Here is an 18,584-nt window from a genome sequence, read left to right as displayed (position 1 = left end):
ATTCCGCAAATATATCTGCTTTGTCTTTGTCACTTCTTGCCCATGCAGAGGTCTGGGTATCCATACGAACTGGAGGATTTTGAAAGTTAGGTTTAAGTTTATTTTTGACGGGTTTCCAGATAGAATTGTCAAAACGATTCAAACTGGATACATAGCTATTAAATCTCACTTGATTGAGTTCCTTTAACCTTGCTTTCAACTTGTTGCTCAGATTATTGAAAATGTTTTTGTCTGTGGGCAAATGACTATGTTGCCACCTACGCCTAGCTTTTCTTTTTTCTGCTATGAGACTTTTTATTTCATATGTTGTTGTCTGGCAGGAGTTTACTGTCGTAACAGGAGTAGGAGTAGCGAACTTTGCAGCATCGTATAGAAGAGTATTAAAGGAATCGATGGTGTTTTCGATATCAGCGGAATTTTTAAGTTTAACTTTGAGGTTAACTTTGTCTTCTACGAACTTCCGGTAGATGTCCCAGTTTGTTTTATGGTTGCAGATCCTAGAGGAGGGTTTAAAAATACTTGCCGAAGTGCTTATGCTGGCTATTACTGGACTATGGTCAGATGATAAGTCGTAGCTTGCTCGTACTTCCTTGTGAATTGAGCTTATACCCGATGATACAAAAAAGTCCAATAGATCTGGTTTTTTGGCAGGATCGCTCGGCCAGTAGGTGGGGGAACCTGAAGAAAGAACACTATAATTGAGTTTATGTATTGTATCATATAGCTGTTTTCCTTTGGGATTATTTAATCTTGAGCCCCAATTGACGTGTTTGCTGTTGTAGTCTCCGCCGGCGATGAAATGACTACCTAGTGTAGAGAAAAAATCTTGAAATTGTAAACTGGTTATATTGTGCCTCGGCGGACAATAGACTGCAGAAACACATAAGTTGAATGAATTCATTTTTAATGAAATTGATGTGGCTTGCAAAATTTCAGATTCGTATTTATCCAGTTCGTAATGAAGAAGATTAGATTTTACAATAATGGCAGTCCCACCATGTGCGGTGCCATCGGGATGGTTAGTGAAGTATGACTTGTAATTTGGTATATAAAAGTTTGAATACTTGGTGAGGTGTGTTTCACTAATTAAAAAGATGTCGATATTGTTGTGTCTCAAAAATAATTCTACTTCGGCTTTGTGTTGATACAAGCCGTTAGCATTCCATAATCCTAAGTTTAAAATATTAGCCATTATTTAGCTTTATTAATGTTGATTAATGTTGATAACATTTTGACAATCATGGTGTTTTGTTCCATTAACTGGCTAAACATATTTCTAAATTCAGTCAGGAAATCAGACATCGATGGAGAATTACTGTTGTTAATGTGATTTTGATTGTTGTTAAATAGGTTTGATTGCGATTTTATTACCTGAGCATAAGACATATGCTGAGGATTTGCGTACTGAGAAATTCTATTGTTGTGTAGGTTGGATTTGTACCGGTTTGCATTTGTGTGTAAATAAGTCCCGTTACTTCTGCCTATTGTTGCTTGATCGTTATCTGCACCGACAAGGTGAAGGTAGTAAGAACACCCTTTGTAGTTTGCGGTATGATTATCGCCGCAATGATAACAAAGGGGCGGGGCTTCGGCTGCTTTTGTACACTTTTTAGACTCATGATCAGAGCCGCATTTTACACATATAAATCTGCGGTTGCAATAACGCTGGGTATGGCCGTACATTTGGCACCTTACACACTGCGGAATATTAGATGATCTTATTGGGGGCTCAAAATGAATTATTTGGTTTAACATTTTATTCATTTTAAAAATTGACGAATTGTTTTCTTTGGGTTCTAAGTCTATGTAAAACATGTTCAACAGTTGTTTAGTTTTTGGATGTATGATATTAGTAATATTTCTGACAGGATGACCTTCTTTTTCAATTGCGGCTTTAATATCATTTTTATCTGTGGCGTAGTGCAGATATTTGAGTACAACCCTGTATGAGCGTTCCGCTTTTATCTGGTAGGTATGAAAAACGACGTTTCTTTCACGCAGAAATTTAACAAAATTGCGGTAGTCTTCTATTTCAAAAATGTTGAATTTAATAGTTTTATTGGGTAGGTATTTAGTGATGTATTTGTTTTTATTAATAATTGAATTAATATCCGCTATCATAAGATTGTAATCTCGAACCCCGTAGACAAATAAAGGCGGAGGAGTAGATTTTTTATTATCTGTTGCCTCGTCTGATGGTTTAGAAACTTTGTTTTCTAGAGCGCTGAATTTGTTGGCTAATTTTATGGGAACGCTTTCATTACTTACTGCGTTGTTCGGGCGACGTCTTTTAGCGGAAGTTACCTCTTGCCATGGGTTTTTATTCGTGTAATCAATCACATCGCGTGCAGTGGACTCTGGATCCATTGTTGCTATTGAAGACAAATTACTTGTTGATGGAATGGGAGTTGGATCCGACGATGTTGATCTGTTTACTGCATCATCGTTATTTCTTTTTGTAGTCATCTGGTTCAGAACTAGTTGAGTAGAATTATTTTGGTCTTCGTGAATGATGTTAAATGATTCCACAATTGGTATTGTGGAGTGATAATTTATAGTACTCCCTGACGGGAGCACTATATTTAATTAAAAAGCACTGAATTCACAAGTAAAGTCACTTACTAGATCAAACACTACACTAAACTGTGACTAAATAAATGCTGTTTATTATGCTTGTTGATTGTACTCAGGTATTGTATAATCGATGTGTTCGCTTCGAGCGCTGAATGAAGAATGACAATCAAAACTGTAGTTTAAATTTTGGAAGAACAATTTATCTAAAATTAAGTTATTTATTTTAAGTGTTTTATCAATTGAAATCATTATAGTACTTTTTAACTCTTTTTTTACAAAATATTGAAATACTTAAAAGAAACGCAGAATATTTTTGGTACAAAATAGTTTTTATTTCTCTATAAATAAATCACATTTTACATACATGTTGTACTCAATGTAAAAGATAGAAAGAGTTTGTCGATTTTATTACATAAATTCACCAATGATGTCCGTGATGTCCGAGGGAATGTACAGTAGGTCCAGTTTTAGAAACAAGTGCATTGAAACCATCTCTGTCGTTGGCTGCATATTTAACGGTGCGTACGGAACCATCAGGTTCAACCAATGAGTATTGACCTAAGATATAACAATAATTATTCCAAACATATGAAATATTTTTCAGGCAAAAATTTCTAATTGTATGTCACCTTTTACTACGTCACCATCACGGACTTCATGTTGTGATTTGACATCTTCGGTGTAGTGATCGTTGACACCATATTGGAATGAGTATTGAGGATGAGTCTGCACAAATAAAAAAGAGTAAGTGTTAAATTATTACAGGTTTGTAAATATTTCACACAATTTTTAACTTCCCGTAGGGCAAGTTATAGTAATCGAAAATGAAAATTTTTATATATCTTTATGCTTCAAACCTTCTGAACATTTTGGCATATCTTAAAAAAATGGATGTATGTGTGTGTGTGCGTGTATATATGTGTGTGCGGATACAAATTTTCGTCGACGATTTCGGGAACACGGATGAAGCAATTTGAATAATTCAAAAAACATTCGATTCGTATTGATAAGGAGACCTGCTGATTAGCTTTTGGCGAAGGCAGGTCTAGCCGTTCCAATGATACGGGGCAAAAAGTGCCGAAAACGGTAACTCAGTTTTTAAGAGAACAGAGTGTCCGATTTTAATAATTCAAAAAACATTTCACTTGTATTGACAAGATGAAGAACTGGTCAAATTTTCATGGAGGCAGGTCTAACGGTTTCGGAGATCTAGTAAAATAAGTAAAAAAATTAGACATATGCACATCACATTATCAGATATTTTATAGAGATTTTAACAATAAGTATACATTTTGTTTACATTCCTATAGGTTCCGTACCAATGTTTATCCGTTAGACGGCGACGCGGCGCTTCGATATGTCGTCTCTATGCAGTTAGAGCAGTTCGATTGCTTTGAAAAAAAGTTCAGAATTTCCAAAATAATTCAAAATACATTTTTCTTCAAAAAGTCTTTTTCAAAAAAAGTAAATTTTTGTCAAAAATTTATAGTTTCTCAAAAATCTGTTTTTGTTTTTCATAGTAAATTTATTTCCAAAATGTTAATCTTTTTTAAAAAAAATAATTTGTGGTACGGGAAGTTCCAGCAGTTTGCCTTAAGGCACAATGCCATGCGCCCCACTAGTTAACTTACATGATGATAATCGTTTCGTGCGTAAGAGTTGTGGTGATCATAGTTCAAGCCATGTCCTGTGTAAATTAATGCATGGCTGGCGTGGTTAAGGCCATGGCCAGTGTATTCATGAGCGTAGTGGTTGTTGTGGTTTACTAGATTTGAGTAACTTTGGGCGCCATATCCATATCCATGTCCATAAGCAGCATAGTTTTGGTACTCATGATGCCTATATTTGTGGTGCCCATGACCGTGGTTTCCGTAATTATGATATCCAACTGGTGAGTCGTGAGACACTGTTGAGTAGCTCACAGCTGATCCTCCATGACTATAAGCGCGAACTACTACCAATGTGGCACAAAGAGCAAAAACCTTAAATTTATGAGTAACAAATTATAATCGCGCAACAAGATAGTAAATTTTTGTTCTTTAATCATAGTTAAATCAATAAAATGGTTTCAAATCTTTTAAATATATTATAAACTTATATCTTCACCTTCACAAATGACATGTTTAACACTATTTAGACTGACTGTCAACTGATATTTTTTTCATGATATTTTCAACTTTTATACCAAATTTCGATGAGCCAGTCTGTTAAATAGTTCGGAACGAATGGCAAGGTCGCGATTGTTTAGCGCTAACCCCACAATAAATTCATCATGTGAATTTCTCAATGATTTTTTTTATCTATGTGTTATGGGGTTTACATAATATTTCATTATCGGCATTCTCGTAAAAGACATATCTCGTATATAACCCCAAAATTTTACGATAAATGTATCGGTATTGTTAAATCATTATACAAAATCAACATGGCATTTGTTAAGGTTAATGAACATTCATTATTTTATTTGAAAGTCAATTTACTAAATGTTTTCTCATAAAATTGGTTTTACATGTTATAATAATATTAATATTAATTTAGATTCTCACACTTTTTGCGTTATTGGTGGTTGTAACGGCTTATCGTCAAGGAGGATCTCTGAGATACTCCTCCGTGTTTCAGGACTCACTAGTGAGATATCATAATTACGGAAACCATGGTTAGGGGCACCATAATTATAGGCACCATGGGTATCAAAACTATGCTAATCACGGGCATGGTTATGGATATGGCGCCTTAAGTTACTTAAATCTAGTAAAATACAACAAACACTACGCTCGTGAATACACTGGCCATGGCCTCAACCACGGCAACCATGAGTTAGTTTATGCAGGACATAGCTTAAACTATGATCACCGAAATTTTTGTGCACATAAACATGATTATCATCATGTAAGTTTAAAACTAGGTGCAAGTGGCATTGTGACTTAAGAAAAGTGTTATGAACTTTTCGATTTGTGTAATTAATCGAATTAATCAATAGATATTAAAATTTTATGCAATCTATCTGTCTACCAATCTTTTTGTTTACATGTCTAAATGTCTACCTATTAAGGTGACTACCTGTCTAAGTTACAACTTGTCAAATTTTGTAGCTGCCGCTTATCCACCAGTTTATCTGAATACTTGTCTACGTATTCACCTGTTTACCTGCATAATAGTCTTCTTGCCCACCAGATCTACCTGTGAGTTGACCTGCCTACTATCTATCTGCCTATTTTCTCACTTGTTTTCTTGTTTACCTGTTTACCTGTCCACCTGTCTACCTGTTCACTTTTCTACATTTCCACGTGTCGACATGTCATATGGGTATCAATATTTGTACACGTATATAAATCAATAATAATTTATTTAGTAATAATTTGAAATAATCATTTTAATAAACAAATGTATTTTTTAACTCTGTAACTGCTGATTCTGCGTTCGCAAAAAAGTAACCAATATTTCATTTCGTGGGCTCGCCCGTAGGTAAGCGGTTAAGAGCGACGGGACCTGAATCAGAGGTCCCGGGTTCGATACCGACTTCGAGCAGTCTGTGGTCAGGCGGCAGTGACAAAGATTTTCACTTGAAAATATAGATATTCAAAGATAAATTCCAAGTGAAAATAGCCCTCACCCGGAATTGCTGCACCAATAAATATACTCGCCCTATTACAAAAATTATAATAATAATATTTCATACTGTTATGCGCCGACACCTTTACCTTTTTACCGTCGCATATATGGCTCTATGTGCATACTCATTACTTATCTATGGACTCTACATCCCTTGAGTTCCAATCTACCTTCTATGGACCCTATATTTTCGGCTAGACAGAGGACCTCTACAAGAAAACACAAGGCTCACTCTCTCTCCATCTGTACGTTAAGACACACATAACCTATAGTAAACTTTAATGAAACTTTGTATAATAAATTTTGTAATAAATTTATAAAACTTGTGGTGTGTTTTAAAATATCAAATTACCTTCATCGCTAAAGGCAAATATATAACATTGGTGGCAGCTTGTGTGAGATGAACTGAAAAATAGGCCTGAATGTAAGGTAATATTTTGTAAATTCTACAAAATCAAAAAAAAAACACATCGACGTCACAAAATAAGCGAAGAAAGTATTCCGTATCGGACACAAGGATCGGTCAGAAACGTATAGCGTGGAAAGCTTGTATCGGACGGCCCAGGCATCGGACACAAGCCGCAGACATCCACAGCGTATTCGAAGTTCTTTTGGCCCGAATTCCGCCATTACGGCATAACACTCTATAAAGGAACGCATTTTGGACGCCATTACAGGACAGTATCTTATACATATTTTATTATAGTTATTATACGGTCATTACCAAATTTTAGACATTCTATTTCTTTCTATATTTATCATAATATAAATTTTTATATTATTTCCATATTTTTCTATATCAAAGTTTCCATATTACTTAAATAATGTTTTAATTAGCAAAATTTAATTGTAACTTGTGTGTGATATTTTACTACATCTTCTATATTCCATTTCAATTACTATTTCTACTATTTCCAAATTAATCACACTAATTGCAATTATATTTTTTATTATACCATATTTTACTATATCCTACTATTTTAAGCATTTCCATATCTTGTTTTCTAAATCTAGACTATAGCTGTGTTTTGTGTGTGAAAGTATCATATTTACTAAATCTACTATTTCTTACAAATTACTATTTCTATTTTCTATATCCTATTTGATCACACATTTTACAACTATATTCCTAATATTTACTATATTCCAAAACAAATTGATCTACTATATTCTAATTCTACTATATTCTAATTACCATTTTCTTTCATTATTAAAATTTATACTATTTATGAAACTTGATTGTGATATTGTGTAAAATTACTATATTTTACTATTTCATTATACTATATTTTACTATTTCATTACACTATATCTACTAAATTATTATACTATATTACTATTTCCAATCAACCACACTGTTCATAATTAATTTTAATTATTACTATTTTTTTCAATCTCATTTAAACAATTTTACTAACCTCATGTTAAATGTGTAGGTTAATATATTGAATGTACAAGTGAACCAGCAGAGCTTTGAGTATACAAATCAGAGAATCATTAGCAGATCCAACGAGTCCAGTTTTGAAAATTATTCTACGAGTCCATTTTTGAATATTGTTCTACGATTAGTCTCAGAATCAAGTAACCAATCACTCTACTAGTAGACTCAGTTTTCAATAGGGTTAATATTTTACCAATTCCTTCTATTCGAAGAACAAAATTTTCTTCGACTCCTTCCATTCCATCTTCTTCGAACACTCATCAACCATGGCTTTAAAGCTCAAGGAAGTTAGAGAAATGATTCTTTCATTTGATGGCTCTAGCCAAGATAAATATACTCGTTTCATTCGCAACTGTAATTTTGCTTTTGATCAATTACATGAAGACCATCATACTGCACTTCTCGACTACATTGTACATATTAAAATCGAGGGCAAAGCCATGCAGGCTATACAATACAAATCTTTCAAAACTTTTGATGAATTAAAAAGCGAGTTAAATAATTTATATTTGGATCGAAGATCTATTTTATCTTTACAAACTGATTTCAATAAATGTAGACAAGGACATAACGAAAACGTACATTCTTTTGCAAGTCGATTAGAACAACTTTTGACTGAACTCACTGAAGCTACTATTAGGAAAAATAATAAACCTTCCACAAACTCAACAATTTCTGATCTTTTAAATGATCAAGCTCTTCTCATTTTTCAAGAGGGTTTGAATCCTAAATTAAAATATTTAATTAAAGCTAGACAACCTTCTACTTTGCAACAAGAAAAAACTATAGCTATTGAAGAAGAAACATTAATGACTTCAAGCTTTTCTTATAGTAACGATTTTAAACCTTTTAAGCGTTATTTTCCTACTTATCCAACTAAACCTCTTCAAACACCTAAAATTGAAATTCCAATATGCGCTTATTGCAAAAATAAAGGCCATGTAATTCAAGATTGCCGCAAGCGAGCTTTTAATGAACGTAATAATCTAAAAGTAAATTCTGTAGATACCGAAACTCCTAGCTGTAGCACAGCTCAAGTTAGTAAGGCCAGTGAGTTGAGAGAAGCTCAGCTTTCTTGTTTAAATAATCACAATAATTTAGCTTTCATTAATTTTCATAGTATAGACGCAAGTTCAGATAAAATAAGTTTATTAGTAGATACAGGGGCCGAAGTTAGTTTAGTAAAAATTAAAACTTTAGCAGACAATGTTGATATTAGGCATCAATGAACACCATTGGTAAGGCAGATTTGAAATTTAAGTTAGGGAATAACTTGGTTAGTTATACTTTTAATATAGTAAGAGATGATCTTCCAATGAAGGGAGATGGCATTTTAGGCATTAATTTTTTGAAAAAGTTTCGCGGTAATGTAGATATAAATAACTCTAAATTAGATTTTCAAGACTTTGACTCACTTTTATTGCATTACCCATCAATTAATTTAAAGCCCAGGTCCGAAACTATAGTGAAAGTTAGTACAGATTCAAATTCAGTAGGAGTCATAGAAAAGTCAGAAATAAGCAATGGGGTTTTTATTGCAAATACTTTAGTTTCTCCAATAAACCTAGAATGTATTGTAAATATAATTAATACAAATCAACATATAGTTAAATTAGACTCTCCTAAGTTTAAGGTAGATAGGATACCAGACCCCATAGTTTTAGATAAGATTAGTGTAGGTAAATTCATAAACATTTGCCAAAATTCAAGTTCAGATTGGATTAAGACAATCTTAGATAGTGTTAAAAAGACACATTTAAATAAAGAGGAGTTGCATTCCCTTACTAATATTTGTACTAAATTTAATGACGTTTTTTTTTATAATTGGAGACAAGCTTCCTTTTACTACCTCAATTTGTCACGAAATTAATACTCCTTTGCGGACTCCACCCATTAATGTAAAACCATATCGTATTCCTGAAGTTCATAAAAAGGAAGTAGAGAGGCAAGTGCAGGAAATGTTAGACGATAACATTATCGGGCATAGTACGAGCCCGTGGAATGCTCCTATATTACTAGTTCCCAAGAAAAGTGATAATAATGACCAAAGGTGGCGATTGGTTGTTGATTATCGAAAATTAAACAATTCAACTATTGGCGATTCCTTTCCATTACCAAATATAACGGAAATTTTAGACCAGTTAGGTAATTCAAAATATTTCTCTACTCTAGACCTCGCCTCAGGGTTTCATCAGATCCCAATGAGTGCAGAGGATAAATCAAAAACAGCTTTTTCCACACCTTCTAGCCATTTCGAATTCAAACGTATGCCGTACGGTTTAAAAAATGCACCGGCTACGTTTCAACGCTTAATGAACTCTGTATTAACCGGGCTACAAAATGTAAAATGTTTTGTTTATCTTGAAGATGTTGTGATATATTCAAATACTTTAAAAGACCATGACGATAGACTTTGTGAAATTTTGGAAAGACTTAGACAAAATAACTTACGGTTACAGCCAAACAAATGTAATTTCTATTGTAAAGAAGTATACTATTTAGGACATATAATCACTCCTGAGGGAATAAAACTTGACCCCTCCAAAATAGACGCAGTTTTAAATTTTCCTATTCCAAAAAATTCTAAAGATATTAAATCCTTCCTAGGCCTTGCGGGTTACTATAGGCGTTTCATTAACAACTTTTCTAAAACTTCCAGACCTCTTAGTAATCTATTAAAAAAATATATTACATTTAATTGGACCTCGCAAGAACAACTAGCATTTGAAAATTTGAAATCTGCTTTAATTACTGCACCAGTTCCTATTTATCCAAACTTTGAAAAACAATTTAATTTAACTACTGATGCTTTAGGCAAAGTCTTAGGTGCTATTCACTCCCAGGGTGAGATTGGTAAGGATTTGCCCGTCGCATATGCCAGTCGAACTTTAAATAAGGCTGAAATAAATTATTCTACTATTGAAAAAGAGTTACTTGCAATCGTATGGGCTGTACGCCACTTTAGACCTTATATTTTCGGCGTAAAGTTTACAATCGTTACAGATCATAAGCCTCTCACATGGCTGTTTAATTTAAAGATCCAGGCTCACGTTTAATGCGTTGGCGAATTATACTTGAAGAATTTAATTATGAAATCGTTTACAAAAAAGGGAGTAGCAATACTAACGCAGATGCGTTGACTCGTGTTTATAATGTAATTACTGATGATATTAATAATTTTAGAGAAACACTTTCTTCTCAAATAATCACAAATCCTAACATAATTGAAGGAAGTAACGATAATTTTATTTCTGGCAAACGCTCCATTTGCATCGATACCCCAAAAACCTTCCTAAGCTCCCATATTTTATTTTCAGAAATCCAAAGTAAATATAATATAACAAATGAATTAATTGCTCAAAATAAAGGGGTAGTGGATATAGCGTATGTTAAAGATAAAGATATTTTTATATTTTATTTGATTACAAGAAATACTGAAAACGACTTGACTAATTTTGAGATCTTATTCACTACTATTACTAAGTTAAAAGACTTATGCTTACAATTAAATGTAAAGGAATTATCATTACCAATTCTCGTTAACGAGACTGACAACTTAGACTGGACAGAAGTACGTTCCATGCTACGATATATTTTTAAAAATCTTGACACTACCATTTTTATTTACAATTATCCTCTTGAACATATATTAACAGATAACGACAAACTTGAATTATTTAATGAATATCAGATTAAGCCACTTGGTGGGCATCAAGGTTTTAAACGTACTTTGAAAAGAATTCTCATTAAATACAACTGACCTTAACTTCGACGCGATCTTCGAAAATTTATTAAAAATTGTGACTTATGTCAACGCAATAAAAGTTATCACTTGAATAAACATCCCATGATCATTACAGATACTCCTTCTAAGCCATTCGAAAAATGTTCCCTCGATATAGTAGGGCCATTAACGGAGACTTCTAGGTTTAACAAATATATACTAATATTCCAGGATTTGTTAACCAAGTTTAGTAGAGCAATTGCTATTAAAAGTCAGGATGCCGAGACCATTGCTAGAGTTTTCGTAGAAGACATTGTCTGTAATTATGGCATCCCAACAAAATTATTAACCGACCAAGGCACTAACTTCCTTAGTGCTTTATTTAAAAATACTTGTAAGATACTTAAAATTTCTAAAATCCAAACCACTGTGTACCATCCGCAATCTAATGGCGCATTGGAACGATCCCATCGTACGTTAATCGAATATATAATAAATTTTGTCAAACCTGATCAGTCGGATTGGGATAATTGGCTGCCTTATGCCATTTTTACTTTTAACACCACTCCGCATTCAGCCACTGGTTTTAGTCCATTCAGACTTATTTTCGGACATAACCCTGAAATCCCATCCTCTCTCCACAAAGCTCCTGATAACCAATATACATATGACAATTATGCCAAAGAACTTAAACATCGAATTCAATCCGCAAACCAAATCGACAGAGAAAACCTCATCCTAAATAAACACCTATCCAAAAAATACTATGATCAAAATTCAAAAAAACTGAGTTTAACGTTGGTGAATTGGTTCTATTAAAGAATGAAACTATTTATAGAAGAAATTATTTCTAAGGACTCGTCTGTTAATTATACTCTGCTTTGTGGAAAGAAATCTTTAAAAGTTCATGTAAATAGGATAAAACCTTTTATACAATGATTATATGTAATTCTGTTTAAAATGTATATTATTTTCTATTCTTATATGTGTTAATTTTAATTCTATTTTCTTTCTTATTTCTATTGTTAATGATTGATTTTATACTAATTTTCATTTCTACATTGTACTAGTTTTAAGCATTGATTTTGGAATATTTAGTCTTAAGTGTTGTTTTAATTCATAAATATCATTTTCTTGATCATTTTCATTGTATTAAAATATTATTGATTTCCATTTTTCTACGTGTCATTTCTATGTCCTTTGTGAAATTGTTCTTTTCTTTTACTATGTATTTTGTTTCTATATTATGTTTTTCGATTATAGTTCATAATTTATTGTAAAATGTCTGAATTTGGTAATGAACTATAATCTCCTGAAGGGGGAAGGTATGTTATGCGCCGACACCTTTACCTTTTTACCGTCGCATATATGGCTCTATGTGCATACTCATTACTTATCTATGGACTCTACATCCCTTGAGTTCCAATCTAATTTCTATGGACCCTATATTTTAGGCTAGACAGAGGACCTCTACAAGAAAACACAAGGCTCACTCTCTCTCCATCTGTACGTCAAGACACACATAACCTATAGTAAACTTTAATGAAACTTTGTATAATAAATTCTGTAATAAATTTATAAAACTTGTGGTGTGTTTTAAAATATCAAATTACCTTCATCGCTAAAGGCAAATATATAACAATACAGAGATGTTACAACTGATTGGGTTGCCATCTGTCAAACAGACTAGTATTAAGCCAAATTAGCACAACAGCTTATAGAGCTATTAGGTTCTTTTTGGTGTATATATATATATATATATATATATATATATATATATATATCATTTCGTAAACACATGTAAAATATATTTTGAACCAGTCAAATCGGATGCGCTGCTTTCTTATAAACATTCAATCTTAGCACATTTTTTCTGTATTTCCAAAACTGGTAGACTTCTTAGCCAAAAACTAATCTGCATATCTATCTATTAATAGGAATCCAACATTTTTTAATTATTCTGAACGGTTAATCTGTACTTTCGAAATTGTGCAAAAAAAAATTATTCTTACAAAACACATACCACACACAAACCTATTGTTTGAAAAAATGTTGAAATATTCAAGAAGTCTTGAAACAAGAAGAAATGCAGAAAATTTCATATTGGATTTTTTGCGATTACTATAATCTACCATAAGAAGTTTTTTTATTTATTTATTTATTTATTGGCTTTTGATATATATCATAAGCCCAGATGACATTCTTACAATTCTTTACTACGAATTCTTATTGAATCTTTAACTTATAGATTAATTTTAGTATTATTAATAAAATTAAATATATATTTAAAAATTTATAAATTATTACTAGCTACTAATGATTGTACATTGATTGGGAAAATAAAATTTTGTTTAAGTAAGTTTAATGTTAATGTTATTCTTTTGTTTTGGAATAAGTTGCATTCCCAAAACAGGTGATCTATTGTTTCCTCTCCGCTTCCGCAATCGCATGCTGAGTCCGTTATGATTCTAATTCTTTTCAAGTGGTTCTTGCAGAAGGTGTGTCCAAATCTCAGTCTACAGATAACCGAGATAAAAATTCTACTTTTGTCCACGTTTTCAAACCATGTATTGTGCGATACCTTATTCTTTGTTAATGCGTATGTGATGCCTTTTGTTTTTGTCGATTCTGCAAATAATGTTTGTCATCCTTCTATACACTGTTGTTTGATTACGTTATTTAATTCTAAGGATGGAATTTTGTCACAATCTTCGCCGCTATGGCAAGCTTCTTTTGCTAACGCATCTACTATCTCGTTACCATTTATATTTGCATGTCCTTTAAGCCATACTAAGATCATTGACTTTTCTCCTACATTTCTTTCGTTGAGATTGTTTATAATTTCATATATCAATATATTTGTATGCTTGCTTGGATTGTTTATTGCGATTAGGCTCGATTTGCTATCACTGAAAATGATCGATTTATTTACATTTTGGTCTCTAACATATTTTGTTGCTACATGTAATGCCATCAGCTCCGCTATAAAGATGAAGGCAAATTTTGGTAATTTAAATTTTTTCCTATATTTGTGATTAGGTATATATAAATTGCACATCCAGTTCCATCTTCCATTTTTGAACCATCTGTATACGAGATTTTATACCATCTGTATTTATTCGTCTACATTAATGTGGTCCCCTTCAAAGTAGTCCCCCCCCCAGATATAATACACTTATGCCAGCGTTTTTTCCAATTTTCGAAGCACCCTTGATATTCACTTTTTGATATGTCCTTGAGCACTCTCAGCGATTTTCTTCAATCGAGGAAAACCGCCGTCCTTTCATGGGTCTCTTCAACTTTGGGAATAGGAAAAAGTCACACGAAGCCATATCTGGTGAATTTTTGCACTTTGCAACACTTTATTTCATTTTTTACGCAAAATTTAATACAAATTCTTTGACTTTTCAATTCTTCCATTGTAAAAATCGCCGAGCTCAGAAAAACACGTCGAACCTTAGCGACTACCACAGACAAAGTAAACAGTGAATATAGCTGAAAATTTTATCATACTTTAGGGGCATGTATACCAACACAATAAAAAAAAAATTTTGACAATCAGACACTCCAGACCCGCGAAATTTAATTATTAGTATTTCCGGGTACTTTTTGAACACACCTCGTATATGGGAAGGTGATCGGGCCATTTTGAGTTTACTTTATTTTCAAATTCACAATTTTTTATTTGTTTATTTTTAATAAATTCTACTACTAAGTTGGCCTCTGTTTTGGCGTAGGAATTTTCATATGAAAAATATTGTGGAAATTGATAATAAGACTTGATTTCGCAAATTTTTACATATTTATCATACGGTTTTAGGTCATAAAAGCTTGTTATTAAAGGGGGAGTAGGTCTGTTTGTCTAATATGGTTTAGTTATATGTAATCTCGCCAATTCTTCTAGTTGCCTTGGAATATTATGGCATCTAAAAATCTTTTAGCCAATAAACGACTTCTTATATCGAGCGGTGTTTCACCTGCTTCAGTCAGTAGAGCGTTTATTGGGGTAGAGCGGATGGCTCCTAGACAGATCCTGAGTATTGAATTTTGTCTAGTTGATATTTTTCTTTTTGCCTCAAAGCACCATAAATGAAGCATCCGTAATCTAGCTGTGACCTTATCAAATTTTTATATAGTAACAGACATGCTCCTGGATGAGCACTCCATTTGGTACTGGTTAGTGAGACTCTTTAATCATTTTATAATTAATTTGGTCAAATCCGGGGACAAAGTTTTTTTTTAACGCCTTTTCCATTTCTTTTAAAGTAAATGGTACAATTAATTCGTTGTTCTCATCTGATTTTTTTTCTATCTCTATTTGTTTATTTTCGGCAAAATCAGGAGTAAAGTTTTTTATGAATATCTTGTCCCAAGTCTACAGGTATTGTTTTTGCTGTATTTATTATATTATTTTTATTATTTAGCAATTTAATCTTGTTCCATATTAAAGTAGTATTTGTATTTTTATTTATTGAGCTAATAAATTCAATCCATTTTTGCTTTTTTTTATTTTTTAAAAGTCTTTTTGTCAGAGCGTTTATTTTTTGGAAGTTGATATAGTTTTCATAGTTGTACTGCATGCGTAGTTTGCGGTATGCTTTTTTTCTTCTAGATATGAGTGCGTCGCATTCTTGATCCCACCATACGGAGGGTATAAATAACGTTCTCTTTGTGATCTTAAATTTCTTTATATTCTTTTCTGCTGTTGTCTCTATAATTCGGATAACATGTTCGTATTAAAAATTCTCCTTTACTCGAAATATAGGCAATTATAACCTATTAAGCTATTAACACTTTGACGTTTATACATTTTTGTAGACTCATCCCCAATACCAATATGATGTCAACGACCACCATACCGGAGACGTCAAATTACAACATTAAGTTCGTAACATAATGTTTATAATTGTGGCCTGGAAAATATTTTATGTTTGAAATCCATAATAATATATTCCAGGTCAATATTCTTTAGTTGAACCTGATGGTCCCGTACGCACAGTTAAATATGCAGCCAACGACAGAGATGGTTTCATTGCAGTTGTTTCTAAAGCTGGACCTACTGTACATACCCTTTGACAACACGGACATCATTGGTGAGTTTATATAACAAAATCGACAAACTATTCTTAACTTTTACATTCAGAATAACATGTATAGGAAATGTGATTTATTTATAAAGAAATGAAAACTATTTTGTACCAAAAATATTTTGGATTTGAGGCATTATTTCAAATCCTGCCTTTTAAGTATTTTAATATCTTGTAAATAGTGTTACAAAGTACTATAATGATTTCAATTAATAAAATAGTTGAAATACTTTACTTAACTTTAGACAAATTGTTCTTTCAAAATTTTAACTACAGGTTTGATTGTGAAATAATTGTCCGTTACTATTCGGTAATCGGAAAATCCATCACCTATATTATTATTCTGCCGAATACTATTATTACACCGAATACTTAAAATAAAAGGAACCGCAGCCGAATTAATCTGCCAAATACTTATTATTATACCGAATACTTAAAATAAAAGGAACCGCAGCCTTCGCTCAGCGTCGTGTTTTTGTGTGTCATCTTTTATGCGATAAAGCAGGATGGAGCTGTATTTAGTTTATTTAATATGATATGTAGAAATTACCCATGTAGAAATTAATATGGTCTGAATCTACAAGCAATATAAAATCTACATTGGTCAAATTTGAAACCAATATCGGCTGGTCATAAAAATTGAACATTTTTTATATTGAGGCCATATAGGTAAACCAACATTGGTCTATATTGGTATATATTTGGAAATTTGGAACCAATGTTGCCTACAAATTGTTGAATGTTGGTAAGGTAATATACAATTAGACAGAGCGCTGGTGAACATTTTGAATTATTAATTATTGAATTATTAAATTATTCTGAAACTTATAACTGATGTTGAAATATTACACAAATATTTGAAGATTTGAAGTTGAAATAATTTAACGCATAAATCAATGTCATTTATTTAACAATAAAACACCTGAAATTTATTTATTTATTTCTGAAATGAACATATACGTAAATTTATTAAGAATGTTTTTGTGGAAATTCATTTATTAAATATAAACAATGATACAAATATATAACTGCATTAAAAATATGATTATTTATAAAACACAAAAGTGTCATAAATATTGATTATTTTTTTAATAGATATTTAATAATACATATCAAGTAAACTTTTTTTATAACAATAACAAAAGCAAATAAACTTTCCTATTTATAACATCATCACTCGATAAAACATTTCACAGCATCTGAACATATTTTATTTGTTGTTAATATATTTATTATCCATTATGAAATATTTATTTCATCGTCTAGAACAGTCATTGGAAAACCTACCTTACATTTGATATATATCAAGTAAATTATAATCGAATAATTATTCGATTATAATTTACGTGATATATATCAAATGTAAGGTAGGTAAAGTAATAAAAGTAATAAATGCAAATTAACTTAACTATTTATAACATCATCACTCGATAAAACATTTCACAGCATCTGAACATATTTTATTTGTTGTTAATATATTTATTATCCATTATGAAATATTTATTTCATCGTCTAGAACAGTCATTGGAAAACCTACCTTACATTTGATATATATCAAGTAAATTATAATCGAATAATTATTCGATTATAATTTACGTGATATATATCAAATGTAAGGTAGGTAAAGTAATAAAAGTAATAAATGCAAATTAACTTAACTATTTATAACATCATCACTCGATAAAACATTTCACAGCATCTGAACATATTTTATTTGTTGTTAATATATTTATTATCCATTATGAAATATTTATTTCATCGTCTAGAACAGTGACTGGGAAACATTTTCAATCATAACCCCAAAATATTTTTGTCCAAGTTTGTATTGTCATCTGAAACCTCATATTCCTTGTTAATAAATTTATAATATATCATTATATATTATCAATATGAATAATTTATGAAAGCGTTAAAATGAGATTGTAAAATGCACTCGACTCTACTTTTACCTTAAAAAATAATGACTTCATATCATAGTCTAAAATCTTGCTATGCAAATGTACAGATTTATTGACATTCCACATTGCATTTATTATAATTAAACATTATGACTATTCTGTCAAAATTTATATCTTTCCTTTCTATAACTTATTTAGTTACAAACTTTTGATGAAAAACTTTTCGATAACATTTTACTACTAAGCAA

The 18,584-nt window shown here is 31.7% G+C and overlaps 1 protein-coding gene across 1 annotated transcript; it reads right to left on the bottom strand.

Moving 5' to 3' along the window:
• Positions 1 to 2,992: 2,992 nt before the first annotated feature.
• On the bottom strand, positions 2,993 to 5,289 carry LOC113375729 (histidine-rich glycoprotein-like). Its single transcript, XM_026615675.1, has 4 exons — positions 5,221 to 5,289; positions 4,206 to 4,556; positions 3,204 to 3,300; positions 2,993 to 3,132 (listed from the first exon to the last, which is right to left on the bottom strand). Exons 1-4 carry the CDS (start codon positions 5,287 to 5,289, stop codon positions 2,993 to 2,995), a joined length of 657 nt encoding a protein of 218 aa, XP_026471460.1.
• Between the last annotated feature and the right edge of the window lie 13,295 nt (positions 5,290 to 18,584).

This window comes from Ctenocephalides felis, unplaced genomic scaffold (assembly GCF_003426905.1).
Source record: "Ctenocephalides felis isolate EL2017-DRISC unplaced genomic scaffold, ASM342690v1 CF-g0.4_SCAFFOLD_01886, whole genome shotgun sequence".
Classification (NCBI taxonomy): Eukaryota; Metazoa; Arthropoda; class Insecta; order Siphonaptera; family Pulicidae; genus Ctenocephalides; species Ctenocephalides felis.
The sequence above is the reverse complement of the archived record's forward strand: the minus strand, read 5'-3'. Positions and strand labels throughout refer to the sequence as shown.